A 24832-nucleotide genomic window follows, 5' to 3' on the forward strand; every position below is an offset into this window, starting at 1 on the left:
GCAGCCCCTTTGGCACCACCACTGCCTCCTTTGTCCACCACAGTCACCACCTTGGCTGGCTTTGTGTTCTTTTTTCTTCCCTTTTTTAACAAGCATCCATGAACCGAAATCTTCTCTTTCCTATGGCTTTGGATTGTTAGTATGGAGTGGATTCTCATGCACTATTATTGAGGAGTTGTCACCATCCATCTTATTCAATGGACATTCATCTTCAACATGCCCCAATTTACCACATTTATAGCACACCATACGAATTCCTTCGTACTGAATTCTCCAAATACGACCCTTTAACCAGAATTTAGACAATAAAGGCTTCGAAAGATCAATTTCGACACTTATCCACTTACAGAACTTTACCAATTTTTGTTCCAATTTTATTTAAGAAGTTAATGTCGAAATACTCAACTGGCAAGTTTGGTATGCGCACCCAAGCAGTGAGAACTTTGATTGGCACTTCATCAGGAACAAAGTTCGATATCCATTTGCGAATTATCAGATAGTTATCATCGAGAAGCCATGGCCCTTGTGTGAGGACATAGTTATAGTCCACACTGTTTGTAAACCGAGCGATATAGAAGTCATATCCAATATCTGTGAGATTCAGTTCTCCTCTGATATTCCACTTTTTCTTCAGCCTTCTCATAAGCCCCATGTACCCTAATCTCCCACTGAACATCTTAATTATCAGTGAGTCCTTCCATGGCTTTCGCAATTGCCTTTTTTCTTCCCTGGACAGAGTGATAACAGGGCATCTCTCATCCTTCAAGACCTCTTCCGGAATTTCCTCATCGTCCGATATCTCGTCTACATCTTCCTCTTCTTCAATCGGGATAAATGATTGACCCTCTTGATGGTAATTCATCATCCCTCTCAGCCTATCACAAAATGAAGCCCCTGGAGATTAAATCTCATACCCTTGCTTTCCAGCAACCCTAATTAATTGGTCTGGTTGGGTTTCATTCTTCACCGCCATTGTATCCACCATGGGTTCATCCGATTCCTTCTCGGCATTGAAAATCATCTGATTGATTTTCCATTTTGGTTTCTTATTCGAGTGATCTAGTTGATCTCTTTCATCTGTAAACAGAGTTTCACCATTTCCCGTTTTTCGAGTTTTCCATTGAGAGAATTTTTTTAGCCCAGATGGTTGAGTAGCTAAGTACACCGTTACTAATAATATATGGTACATATACAGCTACATGTTTGTAAAGGAATAACAAAATGATTTAAATATAGCATTGATGTGTTGTATATTGATTCTAATCACACCCTAGTCACAAATGAAATATATTAATGGATAGAATATGTATGTATTTTTAATTGAACGGTATTTCAAAATAACTCTCTATACATACATTTGTATAATTTTTTTTATAGGAAATTCTATATGGTATCCCTCAACTTTTAAAAATTCTATATGATGGTATGGCAAATTTTCATTTCTTAAAGTGACACCCTACTTTTTAATTTTATAACTAACCCGCCATTATACACCTAATTATTGACCCTAATATGTGATTTTACCAACCAGCTTCTCTAATTAAGAACATCAATCATTTATCTTGTTCATGCACACTCTTTATCTTATACAAAGCAAGAATTAAAAGTTAAGAAGTTACAACAAACTCCCAATCACCAAAACAATAACCCTAGTACGGAGTATGTGAGAATCCTCTAATGTACCACTTTCATTTGTACAAAAAATTTCAAGCAGGGACCAACCAATTATTTGAACAATAGCCTAACTGATGTGGGCACCCATTTATATGCTTTGATCTCACAATCTGAAATCCTTTTTTTTATATAGGATGTATTTGTATATCTGAATATAAGCAAAACTAATAAAAAAAAATCCAAATTTATATACTATGACTAATGTTCTTAAATGTTAAATGATAAAAATACAAATTTGGAAAAAGATAATCTTTTTAATATTACATAACTTGTAATGTTTTTAACATATTATTTTTGGCTGAGATGATTAGAAATAGATTTAGTCAAATATATCACCATGTTAATAAGTTAAAATATTTTAACAAATCTTTTTTGGCAAAGACAATTAAGGATAGATTTTTTTTTTCGGGAATAAAGGATAGAATTAGTCAAATATATCACCATTATTTAAGGAAAATAACAACAAAAAAAAAAAAAAAAAAAAAAAAACCTTCTACGTTTGTTTCATTTTTTTCCTTTTTAAAAAAAATTAACTGTATTTTCGTTTAAATTCAAATAAAAAAAATACAAACAAAAAAAATAAAAAATAAAAAAAAAAAAACGGTATTGCATTGTCTTGTCGTTGGTTTTTTTACCATCAGTTAATTATTTTACATGGGATTATATTCAAAACTCATCAATGGTGATACAAAATAAAAAATAGAAAAAATGAATTAATAATAACTAATTAATTTGGTATAATATCTTACTATTTATTTTTATTCATTTCTAACATAAAATCATGCTCAAACTTCAACTTTCAACAATGGCGGATGATTACTCATGGAATCATATGCTTGATCAAAATTAAACTAAAAATCATTCCAATTCTAATATTAATCCCAAAAGATATAATCAATAATTTTTCAATCGAAGTTTTTATAAAGTTAAATTAATACAAACTCTAAAATAAAAAAATTAAAGCGGTGATGAATAAACATTAATCTTATTGATTCAAATTCTAAAATATGTAACTTGATAATTTTTGGATAAATAATGAAGATTGGAGGTTGAAGATGGAGCTGAGTGCCCCTTTAAAATTGATCAAAAATTAGGTGCGCCATTAAAGATGGATGAAGCTATCAAAATGGGGATGAAGACATACATAAGAATTTTGTCAATCGTTTATTTTGGATGATTTTCTTCAATGTTATAACTTTGAATGATTATTTATAAATGATAATATTATAACTTGGAAAAAAAAAATATCCTCTTAAAGTAATGAACCAAACAACCCTTTGCTGATTAGGCGCTGACTAGTCGCTGATTTGTCATGACTTAAATACTGTGTAAGTTTGATTTTTTTAATTTTTTTTAAAAAAATATTCGAAGACTAAGATTAAGCAATAAAAAATATCAAGGGTTTAGATTTAGTCTCATATCATAGTCGACTATAGTCATCTGTAGTCGTCCGTAGTCGACAACTACGATAGAACCATGAGTTTTTGATGGCAAAACTCTCTAAATATATGCATCACTCAAATGATCATTGGCTCGAAATGCTCTTAATACATACAAGTTGGTGATTAAGTGGTATAAGAGAGAGGTTATGAACATCTTGGCTCTCACTATTGTGAATTCCACTCCACCATCACCTTTTGTACACTCCTTTTGCCCTAATTCTTCCTTTTTCACATACCATTGAGGTTTGATGTCATCTAATTCCTAGATTTCCTACACATGGATGAGATTGAGAAAGTGGTGAGTAAAAATATGTAGAAGAGTGGAAATGGAGAAGGGGAATGAAGATATCAAATTATCTTCACTTTCACTTAACCACAGCTGTCACTACTAAGTTGTATTACCTCAACCACTTTTACATTGTATGGTAGTTTGGGAATGAGATTGAGAAAATGAGAAAGGGAAGTCAAGAGCTTGAAGAGAAAAAAAATGTGGGAGAACATGTAATTGCATATAAAGTAAACCTGTATTATGGTTGACTCACCAAACTTGTGTCTCCAACCCACCCAATGCTTTTCTAATTCAAAAACCCAATTAATTTACATGCAAAGCATATACACGTAGCCAATATTAACGAACACAAAAAAAATCTCTTTTTTCATCTTTTTCTAGGAGTCTTCTAAACCAAAAACCAACTTTGTAATAAATGCTTTTATGAGCAATAAATATTGCATTAGACATTTTGTTACAGGGAATGCTTGTCTAACAAAAACTGTTATCAGCAAGCTTATTTACAATGAAACACTTTTGTTTCTTATGACCACTATAGAGATTTATTATAAGAGTGAAAAAGCACATCAACAATTCCACTACTAACATGTATACACTCAAAATCTCTTTCTTTTACTTTTCTAAGATGCAAATGCAGCCCAGGTCTTCTAGAAAAATTCTGTAGCATGAAAATTTGAAGTGAAAGAAAACAAAATCTATAAACTCCTACTAAAAGAACAAGTATTTTCTAAATCTAAGAAACTTTCCTTCCCATTTCTATCTTTCCCTTTTCACCAGTGAGGCAAAGATTCATTGAAGTCCAGCTACTTATGACAGCTCCAATAATCAGGAAGATAGCCCAGATTCATACATAACTCCCTCTACACTTTTCTCCAGCATAACTGTTCCACTGAATTCTGTCAACTGAAAATCCCTGGTATACAGAGACAACTGCAGAAAGACAAAATTACATAAGTCACTGTTTGAAGAACTCCCTGGTTTTCAACAAACAATTAATATTATAAAAATAAAAATAAAAAAAAAAAAAAATCCAACAAATTAGTCAAGAGGCAACTACTTCCGGCAGCTTCACAATTCTATTCACTCTATTGCGTTGTTCAGATGCAGTCACACATATGTTTATCTATATGTTGTAAATTTGAATATATATTATATAGATGTCTACTTACTCTTTCCTGGCTAACATCTCTGAAACCAAGTTTATTTACCCACATAAATTTGGCTTTATCAGCAGCAGGAAGCACTAAGTTTTTCACCTCCAGGGCACAAAGTAACTTCTCTATCCGAGAGAATAATGCAAGAAAGTAACCCTGCAACAAAATCAGAAAATAAATAAATAATATAAATGTAATTAAATTTAAAACATCTTAAAACTGACAGTCACCCTCAATGCCCACTTTAAAGACTTGTCAATAACAAGAAAATGCACAGCTCATAAGATATTCCTTAATTGGCCAAGATTGAATGCTTACTTTTCCTTGATATTCCTTGCTTGTGGCCACAAGGGGAAGCTCAGCCACTTCACGACCAAATATTCTAAGAAGACCAGCTGACACGACAACTGACCTGCAAATTGCCAGGAATCAATATTAAGGGGTGGGCATGTTAGTCATAGTCTATTAGTAGTTACTAGTTAGAGGTTAAGTTAGAGGTTTGTTAAGAAAGATTTTCTATAAATAGGCCTCATTAGGAGGAAAAAGAACATGTTGAATAATGTGAAGTTTGTCATTGGGAGAGAGTGAGCCTCTCAAAAGCTCATGTTAGGAGAGCGCATCCACCTCTCGAAAGTGATAGTATCATCCAAATCAATGTAATTCTCACCTAATCAATATAATCAGCCTATTTCTTTTGTTTTCTGCCATTACTAGTGCTGGAAACCATGCTAATTCCTAGCACACATATGTTAAATGCACCCAATTTTATTTTTTTTTAAAAAAGAAACAAAACAAAACAAATGCTCGTTATGCAATTTTCCTCCGTTTAGTATGCAAAGGAGATAAGAGGAGAACTACTATTCTCCTTTTATAAATTCAATTTCCAATTATTCCTCTATCCCTTACTTTCCTACTCATCGCTTCCATGTGCACCATTCACTCACCCTTGACAACGCATATTATCATTTTTATAATTTAAAAAAAAAAATCAGTTGACACTATTCCGACAACATATAACATAATAAAAAGTGATGTGGTATAAAAAAAAATAAATTATAAAACGTGTGTGTGTGTACCGAGAGAGAGAGAGAGAGAGAGTTAGCTTATAACAAAAAACTTACTTAACCATCAAAAGTACACAATACATTCCTCCAAATTCCTGGCCCGAAATATTTCTCCTGGTAAGAAAAAACGATGAATAAAAATCAGCTAACAGGCTGTGCAAACTGATAAGAAAATAAAGTTTGAGGCCTTTATGGTCTTTATGTCCAGACAATAATAAAAATAAAAATAAAAATAAAAAGAACTATCACCATCTCATACTTTAATGCATAAATCAGATCCATACAATGGAGACAAAGATACAGCAACAATGTATGTTTTATTATGAAGTACGAGTAATTCATGATACAACAGACATTAATGGGAAAATATTGCACATAAATTTTCAAGGCTCTAATCTATTCAAATTATTCTGTCTTAAATAAACTTATTTGTGCATGAAATATTGCCTAAAGACTTAATTTGACTGAAATTATTTGTACTCCCTCCGGTTTTTTATTTTTTTTGTTCTATTCACTTTCAATTTTAGTTTGTTCTTTTATGTTCCACTCGTTTTGCTTTGTTCTATTTTAGGCCTACCCCTTTTACTATCTTACCCCCTCAATTCCACAATAATTCACATTTCCACACTCTTACTTTATTCTCTTTTTGACATTCTCTATCGTAATTTATCTTACACCCATTCAACTTTTTCAATATTTCCTTATATAAGTTAAAATGCCTTCAGCTTATATCTTCTTCTATATTTATGATTTACAACTTATGCATTACCCATAAATTTGTTCCTCTACCCAAACCTTCTGAACACCTCCATTATAGATAGCCATGGAAACTGGGAAAGCATTTCAGCTAAAAAACAAGATGACTGAACACTGTTGTGCTGCTTCATACAATATTCATGAAACAGTCAATCACATCAACATTAAAGTTAATGGAATAAAAGCAGAATAAAGGTCATTTAGATGTTCACATAGCCCCTAACAGAAGGTTTTACAGGAAAGAATGTAATGAACACACTTTCATGCAGCATAACTCTTATTGGTCAAATTCAATCCATGTTAGCAAATAATTAAACTGTGAAAACGGTTTCTAGCCCCCAGAGTAGAAACGTTGGAAAGAACAAAAAAGCATAACCTAATCTCAAATATATGGTAGTCCCCATCCCCCAATCAACCCAACAACAGTATCATCAGTAGGTATGAGCGGTAAGCCCTGAACCTAGGGCATGAGTTGGTGACTCATAACCGTCAGAAAAGTGCTAGCAACAAATGATGCGATCAATATTGGAAATAAAAGCATGTAAAAAATTTAAGATGGAGTCATAGATACTGCCAGAACTCCAGTCATCCACAAACATATAAATCCATTTAATGAACTTACCCATGAACCATTACAGGAATTAGATCGCGCCCAGTCTTTGCAGTTATAGGACTGAAGCACTCCTGTATAGAAAAGAAGAATATAACAATGCAATTTAAAAATAATCAGCATAATTGCAGCAGTATGAGAGCAAGTTCAAAAAAAAAAATCAACATTACAACAGTTACAACAGAAAAAAAAAAAAAAAAAAAAAAACCCTTTAGAGCTGGAGAAGATATTAACGACCACGATGAAAAAGAACACACACTTATCACAAGCAAGTGCACACAGGAAGCCCAAAACATTCATATGTTAATGGGCATGTGCACTTGCAAGTGTGATGCAAATCAATCCACATGTCCAAAAATGAATGATGTAAAAACAAAAACATAATCATATTAAGTAACTTCACATAAATATCAGAATGAGAAAGAAATACATCCATTCCTCTTATCAATAATAGCAAAATCTTCAACCACGCAGAATAACAAAAACAGCAAAAGAAATTAAGATGCAGATAGATCCTCACTCGAAATATCGAAACAGCTGTAGAAAGCAAAGGCAGATGTTCAGGACGGCGACATTTCCCACTCAATATGCGCCATTGAATATCATTATCAGCGAACTCACTCAATCCTTTCTCCAAAAGCTTCATATTGATTTTGATCAACTCTAAAGATGGAATTAAGTCTGACCCTCTTACAACAAGATCCCTTAAAGCAACGTAAATCTTATCACAATCATTGCAGCAGAACCATTTGTCCTTGGGAAGTTCCTGCAGTAAATTGTGATAGAGAGTAAGAGAAAGACTATTAAAATTCATAAGATCGTAACAAAGCAGTCACTTACTTTCAAATCGCAACGCCCATCACCCCTCAAGCAACCAACATGATATTCCTTTTCACACTGATTAGACACAAGTAAAACAACACTTATGAGGATCTGGACTTGAAGAAGGAGAGAAACAGGATAAGAGAATGATCTACTATGTAAAATCACACAGATAAAGGTAGAAAAACATACTTGGTCACAAATTATAACAGTTCTATCATCAAAGTTGTCAACACTGAAATCATCTGCCCTGGACACAATAGAGACAAAAGATCCATCAGCATCAATAACTTAGCAACAAATACAGTCAAAAGAAGCATTCTTAGAAAGAAAAAAAAAATGAGTATAGCATTCAACATTTCAACATGAATAACAGAAAATCACTCTAAAGCATGAAAATAAGGAGACAAATACCCATCAATTCCTCAAGATAATATAATTTAACTGTATAAGCTGCAGGGAATAGATCGCACAACATGAGATAATAAATATGTAACAATTGTTATTCTGTATTAAAAGAATCTGGAATTTATTGTAATGTGTGGAGGTATGACAATTTTAGTCCAATATGCTGAAATTTTCTCATAGTCAAAGTAAAAGAACACTTGAGGTCATCTTAACCGTGCATCATAATTGGCTTTAAAAGTTTATCATAACTCTCCAAGCCCTCCAACCTTTCAATCAATTTACTCACTCTTGAAAATTAGAATAAATATCTCTTTCTCAAACAAATTAACATCAAAATACAAATAAGTTCACCAAACTTCCAGTTCTAAATTCAAGATTTTCTCTGTTTTTAAATTAGGGAAATTTATCATGCAATAGAAACAACATAATCTAGTTCAGAGAAATATCAATGAAATTTGCAACAAATTACTTTTTTTAAAAAAAAAAAAAAAAAAAAAAAAAAAAGCAATCAATATCATCTAATTACGTGATTATGTATAAAAGAGAATCTTGTGTGAAGACTTTAAAAGTAAAATGAACAGTTATGAGTAGTCATAGGATAAGTTAGAATGGTTGCAAATTGTAAAGAGCATATAATATTAGTGTTAATGCATACAAAAAGTGTGCTAGGATTATTAGTACTAAACATGGAGCCGGAATTCTTCCATGGTAACTATAGATCCAACAAAGTTCTTATTCATGAACTCAGGAACAATACAGTTAGAACACACCAAATGAAATAACACACCCAACATGCAGTATTAAGAAAACTATATTAATATACCCACAAGTGGGTTTTCTGATTAGTGAGTAGTAACAACCCAGTCGATAGTCAGCTAAAACAAAGCATACTGAATACCTTCATGGCAGTCTCTAGAATGATTATAAGACTGGTAGCGTTTACTTCCTCCGTTCCTTTAATATTGCAACATACCCATTTTAACACCCATATATACCCTTGTTATTTTGCCTCTCTCTCTTCGGCTCTCCACTACCTAAAATCTAATGCATTCTTCCCCCCCCCCCCCAACCCTCACATGTCACAAAATTAAAGGAAGAAGTATTTAATTTTGCATGCCCTCTTTAGACATGAGCATGCAATGTAATCAAACATACAAGAACATCTGGCATTGAATAAATACATATTAGTAGTTTTGCAAAGAGAATTTATAGCATAAATACAAAGGAAGAAGGGGCAGAGGCAAGCGCAACATATCACCTACAGTCACCAACCTGCAGAGAACACAACCGCCACTAAGAGTTTCAGAGTTCTTTACAACACGCGTCAACCTGATAATAATTGGCTTAGAGCTATTTGAAGAGGCTACCTCAGCTTTCCTATCATTACAATCAGGGCAGCGCCAATCATCCGTAGGGGCACTCTGCAAATGCAGACAGGCTGAAAATAAAATAAAACAATGAAACATTACTTAAATGTGATATTCAAAATTTCAGGTGTTCTTGAATATTTACAGAGAACATGCGGGACGAAAAGGCATATAGTATATGTATATTCGGGTGGTCTTGGACCACGTCTCCACAAGGCTTACATTAATAGCTTTCCACCACCACTAGCATACATTAAAAATAAACTAGAGTGTAGAACTAATAAACAAACAGCATTCTATTATCCATATGCTTAGATGAAGAGCTGAATAAACCTAATTAACAAGTTCATTGTAAACCACGATCCACTTAAAGGACTAGGAGGAATCAAATGCAAGAAGGGTGATTCTATGCCCTGTGAACTCAGGTAAATGTACCTATTCTTCTCTCTGTTTGGAAATAGTATTCTTTGTCTTTTTTATTTTTGAAAACATATTCTTTGTCTTGTGCTTCCAATATTCCTTACTTAACAAAAATCACAGATAATGAAAGAAAATAATTAGCGCCCCATCCTTTTATGTATGCACCATTTGTGTTTGCAACAATATTTTATATTTGGGTGGGTGGGTTTAATTTACTGAGCTAAAAGCAGTGGAGCATACATTGAGGGACGTCCTAAGATAGAAAAGGGAAAACAAAAATGGATGGAGAGTGTAAACAATGTACATAGAATGTTATAGATTCAACAGGTAACTTTTAGAGTCCATGGGTTCAAGGGTCACAACACTCAAAATTCTGCATTGGTAGGGGTTACGATAAATTCATTTGCTCTGTTCCTTTATGTCTCAATAAGCCATATCAATCGTGTGCAGCGAAATACCCCTGACCCAATGAACACTATGCTTACAAGTAAACAAAAAGAATAAAAATAAAATTAAAAAAAAAATTATAAAAAAAAAAAAAAAAACTTTTCTTATTTGCAGAGGTTGTTTGACCAATAAATTTGTCGATGATCTAAAGTAATTTTCATCCACAACACAAAATCTGTAAAGGAATACAAGTGGAACTAGTAGGAAAGAGAAAATGAAAGCTATTTGTAGGAAGATAATTATATTCAAAATAGCTGATCTGACATCTGGGTTTTGTACTTCTCAAAGTTATCAAACAAAGGTAATGAACAAGAAGGAAAAACAATACATAAAGAAAAATATACTTTGTAATACATATAAAATCAATACATATGTTATCTTACTTCTTAATAATTCAATTACTATTAATACAGAGTATCTTTCTCTATAGCTCAACAGCAACAATAACACCGAAGCCTTAATCGCAATGATGGGGTTGGCTACATGAACAAAGATTTCATCTCCAGTGATCATCAAACGTGATCTTGTCCCTCCATTCCCTTCTCTCAAATGCTATGTGGTCATCTACATTTATACACTTTAACTCTCTTTGGTTGTAACAATTTCATTCAAGAGGTGGAAAGCATATAAATTAGAGAGCTTTATCAACTGTATTTCTTTTAATTAAAATGTCTGGCCGACAAAACTTCTCTGTCCCATTCCATCTGTAATTTTGACTAAAAATTAACAAAGGGAGATTTTGTTACTTTCATACCGCTAAAAAGTGTGGCATTTATGCCAATTTTCCGTCTAAGAAAATTATGAAAATAGTGTGAATTGTGAAACCATGTAAACAAAATATAATCAAAGAAATATATTATTTATCCTCAAAATCTAAAACCCAGATTGACAGGAGAGATATCTGAGAAAGATAAAGAAACTCACAGCCTTACCCAAATGGAGCTGAGGAAAGTAGGGATAAAGTTGTGAAGAAGCACACAATAATAAAAAAATACTAATACAAGTAATACAAAAAATTAAAAAAAGAAAAGACACGGACACACATAACTCATTACTGCAGAAAGCAATTGAAAGACAGCTCGTTCATATAATATCCACAAACAAACAGAATAATAAAATGAAAGAAATAAAAGCACAGAACAATTCAACAAGTACAATACTTCACATCAAAAATTATGGAAAGAGATTTACTTGGGTGGTAAGCTCTAGGGCAGCCACTACAAGGAATAAGCTCTCCTCTATCTCCACATAGTGTACACATGTCATCATTATTTCCAGTGGTCAATTTCTGTCCATTAGCTAGTGACATGGCTATGTCATGGAGAGTAAGCCCATTGGCAGTATATATGTTACGATAGCTGTAAAAGATCATATTATCAATTGCCATCTCGAAAATTAGACCAAAAAATACAAATTAATGAAACTCACGGTTGTCTTCTGGCAGCCCATCCTGCATGAGCTTCAAACTGCGAAGGGCTAATCTGCAATGTATAAGATAGAGAAAGTGATCATCAAGAAACCCAGAACAAAGAGGTTAAAAATACATTTTAAAAAAGTTATAAATAAATAAATAAATAATTAAAAAAAAATCCAGAGGTTAAAAAAATACCTCATATTCGCAATGACCACAGACAATACCATTCCCTTGCTTGTAACCATCAAGAATTTTCTGTATCGGAATAGATGTCATAATAACAAACAAACTCTCCCAATAAAAAGAAAAATACAGGAAAACCAAGAAATGCAATATTGAACAGAAACAAATTCAGATGAAAAAAATATTTTTCTATAGCTTATTATTCTATAGCTTACCTGTCCTTTAGCATAGTACGCCAAATAAGCACCATCTGGAAGCCCATTTGGCAGGAAGAGCAACCGGTGCAGATCATTGTCCCTGGTACATGAACCAGGCAAAAAGCTTTAAGAAGAGCGTAATTACAAAACAAAAAGCAGCACCAAAAATTGGCAGAGTTTAAATATCAAGTGTGGCTGTGATTGCAATAACAGTCTTAGAACTACATTGATGGGCAATGTGGATGGTTTGCAGCTATCGTGGCTTAATAACAAGGTCGCGATAAGCTAAAAACCTTTGCAATGCAGTCATAATGCAGCCATGATTTAAAAACCTTGATGGGAAGAATCATCATTACCTCTTCTTAACACCACCTTCAAAACTTCTCTTATGTGATCCAGTGACGAAACAGGTAGAGTCATTTGACCTGTAGACATGAAACTCAAAAGATAAATATTGCATCCAATACTAACTTGCACATGCATACCAATATCACCAATGTAAAGGGAAGGAAAGAGACTTTTGAGGTCCAACCAATTCCCCAAAAGTTTTAACAGAAATGCTCTTTGTTTGACTAATCTTTGATCATCATCCATACATTTATTAGAGACACTGAGAAATTTATTCAGTGTAGGAGTAAATTTTTTGAAGATAAAGGAGATATCATAAATTTCCCAAAACTATCCAACAGATCTGAATGACTAAACTAAGGAAACTCAGAACCACGTGATGTAGTTCATGAAAGGTTGTGTTATAGTTTACTATAATACTAATATCGTGCACCATCACAATTTGTGCACTTGTAATCCACAAACCATTCTCCATTTAATCATTAGCCTTAAATATCTAGCATACTAAGAAGAACAGACTTCAAAACCATGAACATAGCATCAACCAATAGGTAGCAAAAGAATACAGCAGTTTATCCATATTTCTATTTTTGTTAGTTCTATTTGAAATCTTTATTCTCAAGATGCAGTTTTATAATATCAACTTTTTTGACAGATTATTTAAATACGTAGTTGGTAAAATCTTATTCCATGTGCATTGGAAAATGTTAAAAGGTGGAACTAATTTTTGTTTTTCATAATATGTTATTGTCAAAGCACAATCAAAGTAGAAAGTTCAAACAAAGCCAATAGCTCATAACATTAAAGTTTGATATTACTTCACATGTCTGACAAAAAATAAGCTCCAACACCTCTAATTATCTATTTTCTTCTTCAAGCAAGTGACATGGCCTTCTCCATTTTGCATCTCCCTAAATGTCATAATACTTTTCAAATTAATCTTATCACACATAGTTTTAGGTGTAAATTTGTTTCATTATCAATTGTTATCTTAAAAAAATGTATGTGAAAGAAGATAATGGGGGTGTTTTTATATTAAATGTAATGTGAACTATGCCTTTTTGGTAGCGGGTAGAAAGATGTATTTAGATGATTGTGGCACCTTTTCCAAAATAGAAGAGAAATTTAAGACATCAAATCACTAAAGTGATATTTATTGTAAGGAACTGAATGGAGATTGAAAAAGTACAAGGCGATTAAATGACACTTAACCATATACCAATATGCATATATCCGGAATTTCAACCAAATAGTTTAGAAGAAGAGAATCTTAATAAGTCATCCTTAGATGGAATTCTTACAATAACGGAGACTAGCTACTTAAATGACCTTATGTCAGATTGCTCAACCAAATAGGAATATAGAGAAATAATTAGCGGGTTACCACAATAGAATTTCAGCATATCAAGCTCCAAACCAGAAAATATCAATATTTCATTCCTCATTAATAATCCTGAGTATAGACTATAAACACTTGTGAAGACTTAAGAGGGATAAGAGTGTAGCAAATTGGTTCAGTATGAGCATTAGAGGCAACTGCATTCAAAATCATGGGTAATGTTGACACATAACATATTCAGATGCTAGAGAGGATGGTCGATTATCGAAAATGAACCCAAGTTAAATAAGGATTAAGCAGATTATGGTAATGCTTCTTAATGAATGTTTAGAAATTTTGATGGCCAAATAAAGACCAAAGAAGATAAGTTATCCATAATTGTTAGGCGAGTTACAAAAGAAATCAAGTATTTGCTAGTATATCCCACCGATTCTAAAAAATATCAGTCACTTAAGTTGACTGTGTATGAATAAATGCACCATCTACGTATATAGTAAGGTCCTACCACACTTTATATACTCCCTGCATTCTACTTTGTTCTACCAACTTCCATTTTTGCCCATTCTTTTTTGTTCTAACTACAATTTGCTTCAATCTATTTTAGGCATAATCCATTTACCATCTTACCCCACAATAATTACGCCTTTTCACACACTCTCGTACTTTATTCACCTTTTTTACACACCCCACCACCACCACCAGTTTACACTCTCTCTTACTTTATCTTACTTTATGTTACATTCGTTTACCTTTAAAAAATAAATATAAAAAAAACAAAAAAACAAAAAATCTCTTAAACCTATGTAAGTAAAACATAAAAAACCATAGGGAGTATTACTTTTTATACTCCCACTTATACATTATAATACTAATTCTCAAAACAGACTTGCACAATTTTGCATTACAAAACTACTTCCCCCCACTTGCCCCCACTTTTTACATTAGAATACTAAATTTATACCCACACACAAAAAATCTTCTAAAACTAAGTGTAAATACAAGTGCAGCTTTTATTTGTCATGTACTGTGTTGAATGTAAGATTACAACTTAGTACTGTACAAGTATATCTTAGGGACAAATCTACAGACAAACATTAGCCTTTGACAAAATATTCCTATTACAAGTATAGAAGTACAAAATCCAACCCTTAAACCCAAGGAAGGAAATTTATATTATTTTCTGAAGCCATTTTTGCTACAGTACAAATTTCACATATACTTTTGATGCTTAGAAAAGAAGAAAACTCATTGTTTCACTACATACAGTCTGTCATTAATACGTCACAACTGACTTCAAGACAGTTGGGCAGAGAAGAATTCCCATATAAAATATTACAATTTCATTTACATCTGAATAATACCTCATACAGCAATAAGTGAATCATATTTGGAAAAAAAGTTAAAACAAACCAAGAAAAGGACTTAAATGAACAAGTCATTAACAGCAGAGCATAGTGCAAACATTTCATCTTTAGTGAACAGAAAACAAGAAAAACTAATTTATAATAAATATTCCCCCTGTCTCTATTTAATCTCCACATTTACCTTTTACATCTGTCTTAATGTAACACATTAATGACATGGACTTCCTTTTATGACATGGACCCATTGCTCACTACCAAAAGTTAGGTCCAACACCTTCTCTCATTCAAATAAAAAAACTCAAATACCATCTATCATCGTATCTGCTATCATTTAATACAAGAAAAATTGACAGCCTATCACATAAAACTATGTGCAAAGCATGGTGTGACAATTAAATTGAGATAGAGAACTAAAGTACAGCAATGTATGCCTTAGATCATCTATATATCTTATGTAGTACTTTATTTTTCAAAAAACTTACTATGCACATCATCTCCTTGAATGGTATCTTGCTAGCGAAGCATACGAAGACAGTTAAAATCAAGACAGTCAAAAACACTGACTGAAAACCAATGGCTTAAACTAATGTCTGGGCTCTGGGTTAAAACCAACTAAAACGAAGGCTGTAAAGGCCAAAGTGGCTAAAAAGAATGAACTGAGGAAAATGAACCATATGGAATGGAGCAATGGTTCGGCAGTAAGGCACAACATTTTATTTTTTTGGAAAAGACATGTGAGAAGCACATAAGATGAGTTCCCAGCATTACATAACGACAATACCAGTTTTGTTTCCATTTGAGGCTAAAAAGAAATTTAAGTACATGGAGATAGCATTTACTTAGGAGATTTCTCAACTCTACTAGTTATATCTAATTGTTCCAAATTCTCATTAATTCAATTATTTTAGTTATAACACTTCCTGAGAAAGTGCAAATAGCCGCTCCTTTTCCTCTCTTCTCTCTCCTCTCTCCTCTCTCTTCTAGGGTTTTAATTTTCTTGGCCGTTTAGGTCGGAAATAGTCTAATTTCCGAAATTAGACTATTTCCGACCCTTTTTCTTTAATTCAATTTAGTTTTTTGTTTTATTTTACGTTTTGGTTTATTTGTTTTGTTTTGTTCTCTCCATCTGTGAGAGTCTGTCCCAATTTTCTGGGTTTTTCCCAATTTTTTGGGATTTTGATTCTCATCTATGGATGAGAATTTTATTTTTAGGGTTCTTATAATAATAGGGAAGGCGATTTGGATTCCTATGGGTCTGGGATTTGTCATCGACCGGTCGATCAAAACATCAGCCCAAATTGCGGAGGTCTCAACTTGGAAAGATGCAAAGATATCGAAAATCATTGCTCGCGTCAAGCTTGAAGCGGTGGAGTATGAGCTATGCCAAATATGCAAATTAGTTATGATATTTTCTCTAAATATGTGGTTTACAAATCCTTATTATTGTAGATGTCGTATGGCTTTTATTTTATGGCAGCTGAAATTGAGGCAGGTAATCAAAAATGGGCTAATGCTTTAGTCTTCTATGTAGTTGGCTTTTACCCTACTATTGCTGTTGTTCTTCGTTTTTTTGCTCAACAATGGCATGATGATGGGTACTTTATTGTTAATCTATGTTCTAGTGATGATAAAGATACTATACTTTGTTCTGGTCCTCATATGTTCCTTGGAAAGCCTGCAATAGTGAAGCCTTGGTGTCCTAATTTTGATTTTAATGCTGAAATTCTTAGAACTGTTCCTCTTTGGGTTAAGTTCCCTAATCTCCCACTTAATTGTTGGGAATCTGACACTCTTAGCCGCCTTGGTAGCTTGCTTGGAGTGCCAATTTGTGCTGATGAACGTACTACTAGACAACTTAGAGTGTCTTTTGCTAGGGTTCTAATTGAAATTGATGTTACAAAGCCTATGCCTAATTCTGTATGGGTTGAAAGTCCTTCGAAGGAACTGTTGGAGCTCAAGGTAGTGTATGAGTGGGCCCCTCCTTTTTGTTCTAAGTGTAACAAGGTTGGTCATGATTGCTCTGTTAAGCCTCCTATGCCTAGGCAGGCTCCTAAGCAATCGGCTCCTGTTCCTCCTAAGCAAAAGCAGGTTTGGGTTCCTAAGCCTAACCATGCCCCTGCTTCTACTACTGTTGTTGATGTTGGTGTTTCTGTTCATGGACAATCTATTATTACTCCACAGGTTCATACTTCTCAGAGTTCAAATGAGGGGTGGAGAATAGTAGGAAGGAAGTTAAAAAGCCAGCAATCTAGAGTTCATCAGCCTGCTTCTACCTCTAATGCTTTTGTTGCTTTATTTGCAAATGAAATGGATGGTGCAGGTGGTTTCACTATAAATCCAAGTGGGGGTGAGGTTAATCCCCCTCTGGTGTCATGATTTACAGGAAGTTTGGCTCTTCTTGGCTCTGGTTGTGTAATTATGACTATTCTCCCAAAGGGAGGATTTGGCTTGGTTGGAATGCGGATAGAGTAACTGTTAATGTCTTGAAGGTTCATGAACAGTTCATTCATAGTAGTGTTTCTTCTAAGGACCTCTCTACTCAGATTCATCTCAATGAATGTTGTTTATGGGCTTCACTCCATTCATGATAGGCTTCCTTTATGGGAGGGACTTAGAAGCATCTCTATTCAGCATTCTCCTTGGCTTTGTGTTGGTGACTATAACTCTGTTCTTCATACCTCAGATAGGCTTCATGGTACTGATGTTACTGATTATGAGACTAGAGACTTTCAAAGCCTGGTTGATGATTTGGACCTCACTGAGATTAAAAGCAAAGGGGCCTTCTACTCTTGGTCTAATAAGGCTCATACTGGCCCTAGAACTCTCTCTAGAATTGACAGAGTTTTTGGTAACCAAGCTTGGTTAGCCTCTCATGGGCATGTGGAGACTGTCTATCTCCCTCCTTCTTTATCTGATCATAGCCCTGTTCGGGGAAAGGTAGACCTTTCAGATTTCTAAACTGTATTGCTGATCACCCTGATTTCCTTGATACTGTTTCGCAGGCTTGGGGTTATGAATTCTGTTTGGCAGAAGCTTAATTCTGTGAAGTCTAGTATTAAGTCCCTTAATAGCAAGCAGTTTGGTAACATTGAGGAAAAGATTGATTAGGCTAATGTTGAGCTTTCTAGAATTCAAACCTTAATGGCACAGAATCTGATGCTACTAAGGTTGTCAAACATTGAAATGATATCCAGGAAAGCATCTTCAAGCAAAAATCTAGAATCAATTGGGTTAAGCTAGGAGATGGCAATTCTCACTATTTCTTCTCTGTGATGAAGACTAGACAGGCAAGGAATAGAATTGACTCCATCTTTGATTCTAATCAGGTGTTGCTTAAGGATCCAGATGCTATTTCTCATGAAATTATCTCTTTCTATAAGTCTCTTCTAGGGACTCAGGCTCCTTGGCCCCCTGTTGTTGATCTTGTCACTATGAGGAGGGGTAAGCAACTCAGCTTTGCTGCTCGGAGCTACCTCATTAGGCCTATTTCTCATGCTGAAATTGATGTTGCCCTTAAGGGAATTGATAACACTAAAGCTCCTGGTATTGATGGCTTTAACTCCTTTTTCTTTACGAGAGCTTGGCATATTGTGAAAGATGATATTTATGCTAGTGTTATTGATTTTTTCACTAAAGGGACTTTGCCTAAGTAGTGGAATTGTACAACTATCACTCTGGTTCCTAAAATCCTTTCTGCTTCTCATGTTAAGGATTTTAGACCTATAGCCTGTTGTACTGTGGTCTATAAGCTCATTTCTAAGGTCATAACTGCTAGGCTTGCTGCTGTCATTGGTGAGGTGCTTGATGATGCTCATGCAGGGTTCATTCCAGGCAAGCACATTGGTGACAATATCCTTCTTGCAACTGAACCGATCAAAGGCTATGATCACAAATTTATCTCTCCTAGGTGTATGGTTAAGGTGGATTTGAAGAAAGCTTATGATTCAGTTGAGTGGGGATTCTTGATCACTGTCATGCAGGAGCTTGGTTTCCCTCAGAGATTTGTTGGTTGGATCTGGACTTGTCTTACTTCTGTCTCTTACTCTATTCTTATTAATGGTTTTCCTGCCCCTCCCTTTGAAGCTAAGAAAGGGTTAAGACAAGGTGACCCTATGTCTCCCTTTCTCTTTGCAATTGGTATGGAATACCTCTCCAGATGCCTTGATGAGCTTAGGTTAACTCCTGATTTTAACTTTCACCCTAGATGTGAAAAGTTAAACCTAACTCACATGATGTTTGCTGATGATTTACTGATGTTTTCTAGAGCTGATAGTTTCTGTTAAGCTTCTTTTCCAAGCCTTCTCGAAATTTTCGGGTGCTTTCTGCTAATCTTGATAAAAGTGAGGTCTATTTTGGAGGGGTCTCTGCTGATATTCAGAAAGAGTTGAGGGAGCTTCTTGGTGTTTCTCAAGGTACCATTCCTTTTAGGTATCTTGGGGTCCCTCTCTCTTCCAAAAAGCTTACTATTGCTCAATGTAGGCCTTTGGTGGAGAAGGTCACTGCTAGAATCCAATGGTGGATGGCTAAACACTTGTCCTATGCTGGGAGGCTTCAATTGGTGAAGAGTGTGTTGTTTGGTATTCAGACTTATTGGGCTCAAATTTTTATTCTACCGAAGAAAATTCTGAAAGAGATTGAGGCTAGGTTCAGGTGTTTTCTTTGGACTAGATCCTCTGCCCTCCTAAGAAATCTTTGGTTGCTTGGAATAATGTCTGTCTTCCTAAAGTCTGTGGTGGCTGGAACTTGCTTTCTCTTCCTGAGTGGAATAAAGCAGTTGTCACTAAGTTACTTTGGGATTTTGCTCACAAAGCTGATAATCTTTGGGTTAAGTGGGTCCATATCTACTACTTCAAGCATAAAGATTGTTGGACCACCCCTACCCCTACTAGATGCTCTTGGTTCTTGAAGAAGATTTTGAGTTGTAAAGATGTTGTGAATGATCAAGGGGGATGGGATGGTTTCATACAAGGCAACAAGTTGAAAATCAAGAAGCTTTATGCTGCTATTAGGCCTCAAGTGCCTAAAGTTCCTTGGAAGAGAGTTATTTGCCAAAACTTAGCAACTCCTAAGAGTGTGTTTATCTTGTGGCTAGCTTTGTGGAATAGGCTTATCACTAAGGATAGGTTGCTTCAATGGCACATTTCTTGTGATCCAAAGTGTTTCTTGTGTCTGAATAGCAATGAAAGTGTTTTATTGTGAATTCTCTAGGAAGGTTTGGAGCAAGGTGTTGGGTATCTTACGGGTTTCCAGCCTATTCAGCAGTTTAGTGATGAGGTTGACTGGATGAAGAAAATCTGCAGAAGTTCCAGGTTGAAAAACAAAGTGATCCAGGTGGCCTTCACTGAAACAGTTTATGGTATTTGGATACAAAGGAATGCAGTTCTCTTTACTGGTTGTTGCAAAACTATTGATGCTCTAGTTAGGGATATTGTCTTTCATTCAGTTTGTAGAATCCCAGCGGGAAGCAAATATTTGATCGTTTAGGAGCTTGTTTCTGGCTTCTAGTGTTTGCGTTCTGGTTTCTTTTCTTGGGGTTTTTTGTTTTCTCTGTCTTGTTTCTTGCTGTTATGTATCCCAGTTGCTTCTGCTGTCTTTGCTGTTTCTGCCTGCCTGCTATCTGCTGTGCTGTTTGCTGCATGCTGCTGTCTGCATGCTGTGCACTGCTGTCTGTATTGCTGTGCACTGGTCTGTGCTGCTGTGCACTGCTGTGCATTGCTGACTGCACTGCTCTCTGCTGCTTGCTGCACTGCTGTATGCTGACTGTTATGCACTGCTGTCTGCTGACTGTCTGCCTGCTGTCTGCTGCTTGTTGCTATCTGCACTGCTGCCTTTCTGCCCTGCTGGTCTGCATGCTGGCTGTATGTCTGCACTGCTGTCTGTCTACTGCTTGCTGTTGGGGTTTGCTGCACTGCTGTTCTGATGGTGCCAGGTTGCTGTTTTGTGCTGCTGTTTAGCAGACGGGGGTTTGGTTTGCTGCTGGTTGTTGTTGGCCTCACCCTAGTGCTTTGCTGCTGCTTGTTTTTGTTTTTGTTTTTGTTGGTTTTACTGGTCAGTTTGCAGGCATGTCTGCTTCTGATTGTTGTTTTTGGTGATTTTTGAGTGTATGGCTTTGTTGTTTATTGCTAGTGTTGTTGTCTGGTCCTGGTTTCCAGAACCCTTCCTAGAAGGTGGCTGGAAATCTGAGTCCAGCTGTTCTAGGCCCTTCCTAGAACCCTTCCTAGAAGGTGGCTAGGTTTGGATCTAGAACTGGTTTTGGGGTTGGCCTGTTTTTTCAGGTCTTGTGGTGTTCTGGTGGTAGTTATAACTTAGCTTTTGTAAGTTGTAACTTTCTCTCTTTGGTAATAAAATCTTATTTTCCAAAAAAAAAAAATGATATTATTCTTCCCGTTCAAAAAAAAAAAAAAATAAGAAAGATAACCAAGGAAATCTTACAGCTCCAAATATATCTAACTCATCTAAGAACAGTTGACAAATACCATTATATCTAGCAATAACACATAGGTCAATTTATACCTAACAATTCAATCATCAACATTTACTTTTTTTAAAAGGTCCTTAACCCTTTATATTTAGTTTAAACCATCACGAGTCTAGAATTATTATGGAGGAGGTTTCCAAAGGAAAATATTTTACTCTTAGACAACCAAGCAAACTCAATGAAAATCCTAAACATTATTAATCATCTAGAAACATCAATCGTGAATTTCAGGTAAAGCAGATTGCATGAGTGAACAGAAATTAGAAACAAAAACAAAAGAGCATAGAGTGATGCAAACTAACAGAAAAGAAAGTTGCTCTTACCTCAGATGTGACAGAGGAAAGCTTGCAGATTTTTGATACTTCCTTTCTGTCGAAACCAACTGATTGCACGGTTGTAGATTTACTGAAGTATACATACAGAAGCTTGTAAAAAAAATTTGTACACAAAGTGCCACGGACACATCAAGATAACAGCAAATTAATAATCCTTCAGCAATTCCAGTAAGACAGAAAATAAATGGTTAAAAACTCACCTTTCCAAGCTTGATTGACAGATGAACCAGCCATATCAGTCACCACTTCCTCGAGCATTCCAAGTGGAGCAGTCTTCAACTCTTCAATAATGCTATAAATTGGCCTCCCATTCTCCAAAAAAATGTGATTGTTTGGATGCCTAGTTTTCGCCCCTCCAGCATGCTGCTCGAATTCATATGCACTAAGGACCTGCTCATAATTTGAAAGTACTGTAAGATTATATATGTAGTGAAGCTCAAAAATAAAATTTAAAAATAAAAAAGACAAGCCATATTGTGCAAGTAGCTCACATTGGTAAAGTTGCATACTGAACAACCACAAAGGTATCCACAACCTCGAATTTCCCCAGGTATCTCTTTCTAGAAAGTGGCAACCATATAAAGCAAGTTAGATCCACATGAAAAAAGAAATGTCAACTGAATACTACACAACATTTATTGAACACGTCGGAGTCATAAATACCTCCCCAGAGGTGGAAATATATTTCACTCTTGCTCCTTCTAATATACCAGTGGACAGCAGCTTTTTTACATTGGTGGGGTAGCTATCAGGGACAACCTTCTTCGACATTTTCAACTCCATGTTATATGAAACGCGATCAATTGAATCGTCCAATCCAACCTCGCCATTTAAATCAATAATTGAATCTCCATCATGGAGTCCATTAGACAAAACCCGAGGTGTCATGGGAAGTACTTTGTTCTCATGTTTCTTTTTACTCATACTAAACTTAAGAGTAATCTTTCGAATCCCAGTAGTGCTAGCATGCTCAGGAATTTCCAGAGTAACTTGAGAACTAGAGACTCCGGTGCAGCCACGAACCCTAGTCACCTCATCACTAAAGCTCACTGCGCAAGAGTTCCCCGAACTCTCAGAAGTTATTTCATCAGGATTTACTAGATTATTCTTATTATTTCTACTGCCACCTGATTCAACAGGAAGACTGCTAGTAGTCTCCAAACTAGATACATTCTCAATCTCATTTCCATCATCATTTTCGAATTTCGACGAAACAATTGGCCGAGTTGGGTCCAATACTTCCGATGTTACATCATCACAATTCGTATTTAAAGCTTCTTCTTTAGCATGTTTCTTTCTACTAGGTAAAGCTCCTAACTCAGCTTCACTAACAACACAACCCAGTTCCCTCTTCAATTCATTTCTGACTTTCTTTGGGTTTTCGGCATTGTAACAGGGTAATGCAAGCAATACACAAATTTCCCTTTCTCCCATATTAATCTACTATGATGTGACCAACAATTGCAACACCAATCTGTATAACAAAATTCCCAATTTAATAACAACACCATCCAAATTGAAATTCCAATATCAATGCAAGAACGAAACCATTCCAAGAAAACTTGTATAACAATCTCCCGTCGAACAATCCTAAATTAATTAACCAAAAAAAAATTAAAAATTCATAACAATCTATAAGATAGAAAGAAAAATACGAAATTGAATGAAAAATTAAAATTGAATTCGATTCAAAGATTGAAATTAAATTGAAAATTTACCTCTTCAGATGTTGTAGATTTAAATCTGCATGATAAAACTGTTACTAATTTTTGAAGTTAGTAACAGATCTTTCGGAGATTCAGTTATGAAAAATTCAAATTCCCACAAACGAAATAAAAAATAAAATAGATCTGAGACTTTTAATTTCCAGAAAAAAAAAAAAGGGGGGAAAAAGAGAAAGAGAAAATTTTAGGGTATTAGGATTTGATTTGAAGAAGAAGGTAAGTTTGAGCGGCAAACGAAAAAGCTGATTTCGCGGTCGAGAATTCTGAGGAAGAAGTGAAGAAATTTTCAGTAAAAAATAAAATGAAAATGACCAATAATAAAAAATAAATAAAAATAAATAAATAAATAAAAAATAAAAAATAAAAATAAAAAGATAAAATGAAAGAAGAAAGTACTACGTAATATTTTTTTTGAAAACAAAGTACTCCGTAATATTTATTTGTTGAGGAAAAAAGTGGGGGAATGTAACGGCGAGAAAGATGGAAGGTACGAGAAGAAGAGCATGATCAAATCAAGTGTGAAATGAAATGATAGTGTTAACAATAACTGTTGTTTGTAGGATTAGGGTGGGGCCCAGTATGTGTACACGTGGGGTTTAGAGATTGTTTTTTGGTTTTTAAAGAAAACTAAGATTTTAGTAAGACTTCTCTATTTTTGGATAGACTAGTATGAGGGTTGGCAATCCCTAAACCCCAAGCTTTCGCAATTTCTATTATGCTCACGGAGTACCGTGGGCATGGTATTCCAGATTAATTATACAACTTTTTATTAAAATTTAAAAAATAGAAAAGGGGAAAAAGGAGAATGATTTGTCCGATTGGTATTAATAAATAAATAAATTACTAAAATAGTGTTCACTTAAAAATATTTCTTAAAGTAGTGTTCATGTAGGTTCGGAAATTACAAAGCTAGGAATTAAAAATTAATGGCTAATACAATCCAAAAATACATATATTTAAACCATCAAATTATTTATTTTTAATGCTTACGGTATCT

At 34.7% G+C, this 24832-nt stretch overlaps 1 protein-coding gene across 3 annotated transcripts; it reads right to left on the reverse strand.

Annotated features, from left to right (window-relative positions):
* Nucleotides 1-3794: 3794 nt before the first annotated feature.
* Nucleotides 3795-24178, reverse strand: LOC110684560. Of its 3 annotated transcripts, XM_021861002.1 has the most exons (20): nucleotides 23830-24178; nucleotides 22775-23701; nucleotides 22603-22671; nucleotides 22312-22501; nucleotides 22100-22181; nucleotides 12604-12672; nucleotides 12266-12347; nucleotides 12063-12122; nucleotides 11882-11934; nucleotides 11645-11811; nucleotides 9587-9657; nucleotides 9478-9491; nucleotides 8004-8061; nucleotides 7830-7886; nucleotides 7510-7755; nucleotides 7002-7063; nucleotides 5681-5737; nucleotides 4878-4971; nucleotides 4575-4715; nucleotides 3795-4335 (listed from the first exon to the last, which is right to left on the reverse strand). In XM_021861002.1, the coding sequence occupies exons 2-20, from the start codon at nucleotides 23543-23545 to the stop codon at nucleotides 4231-4233; spliced, it is 2448 nt and encodes an 815-aa protein (XP_021716694.1). In that variant the 5' UTR covers nucleotides 23546-23701; nucleotides 23830-24178; the 3' UTR covers nucleotides 3795-4230. The 3 variants fall into 3 exon arrangements, with proteins under 3 accessions (XP_021716694.1, XP_021716693.1, XP_021716692.1); XM_021861001.1 differs by lacking the exon at nucleotides 9478-9491 and having other exon boundaries at nucleotides 9492-9657; nucleotides 22775-23585; nucleotides 23830-24177; XM_021861000.1 differs by lacking the exon at nucleotides 9478-9491 and having other exon boundaries at nucleotides 9492-9657; nucleotides 23830-24177.
* Between the last annotated feature and the right edge of the window lie 654 nt (nucleotides 24179-24832).

The sequence above is a fragment of the Chenopodium quinoa genome, unplaced genomic scaffold (genome assembly GCF_001683475.1).
Source record: "Chenopodium quinoa cultivar QQ74 unplaced genomic scaffold, ASM168347v1, whole genome shotgun sequence".
In the NCBI taxonomy this organism is placed as follows: Eukaryota; Viridiplantae; Streptophyta; class Magnoliopsida; order Caryophyllales; family Amaranthaceae; genus Chenopodium; species Chenopodium quinoa.

Excerpts from the sequence above, each read along its gene's own strand:
- LOC110684560 (XM_021861001.1), bottom strand. The coding sequence starts at position 23,545 with ATGGGAGAAAGGGAAATTTGTGTATTGCTTGCATTACCCTGTTACAAT. Across the intron at positions 8,062-9,491 it reads GGCGGTTGTGTTCTCTGCAG|GGCAGATGATTTCAGTGTTG; the intron begins GTTGGTGACTGT and ends TATTGTGTCCAG. Across the intron at positions 4,972-5,680 it reads TGTGTACTTTTGATGGTTAA|GTCAGTTGTCGTGTCAGCTG; the intron begins GTAAGTTTTTTG and ends GGCAATTTGCAG.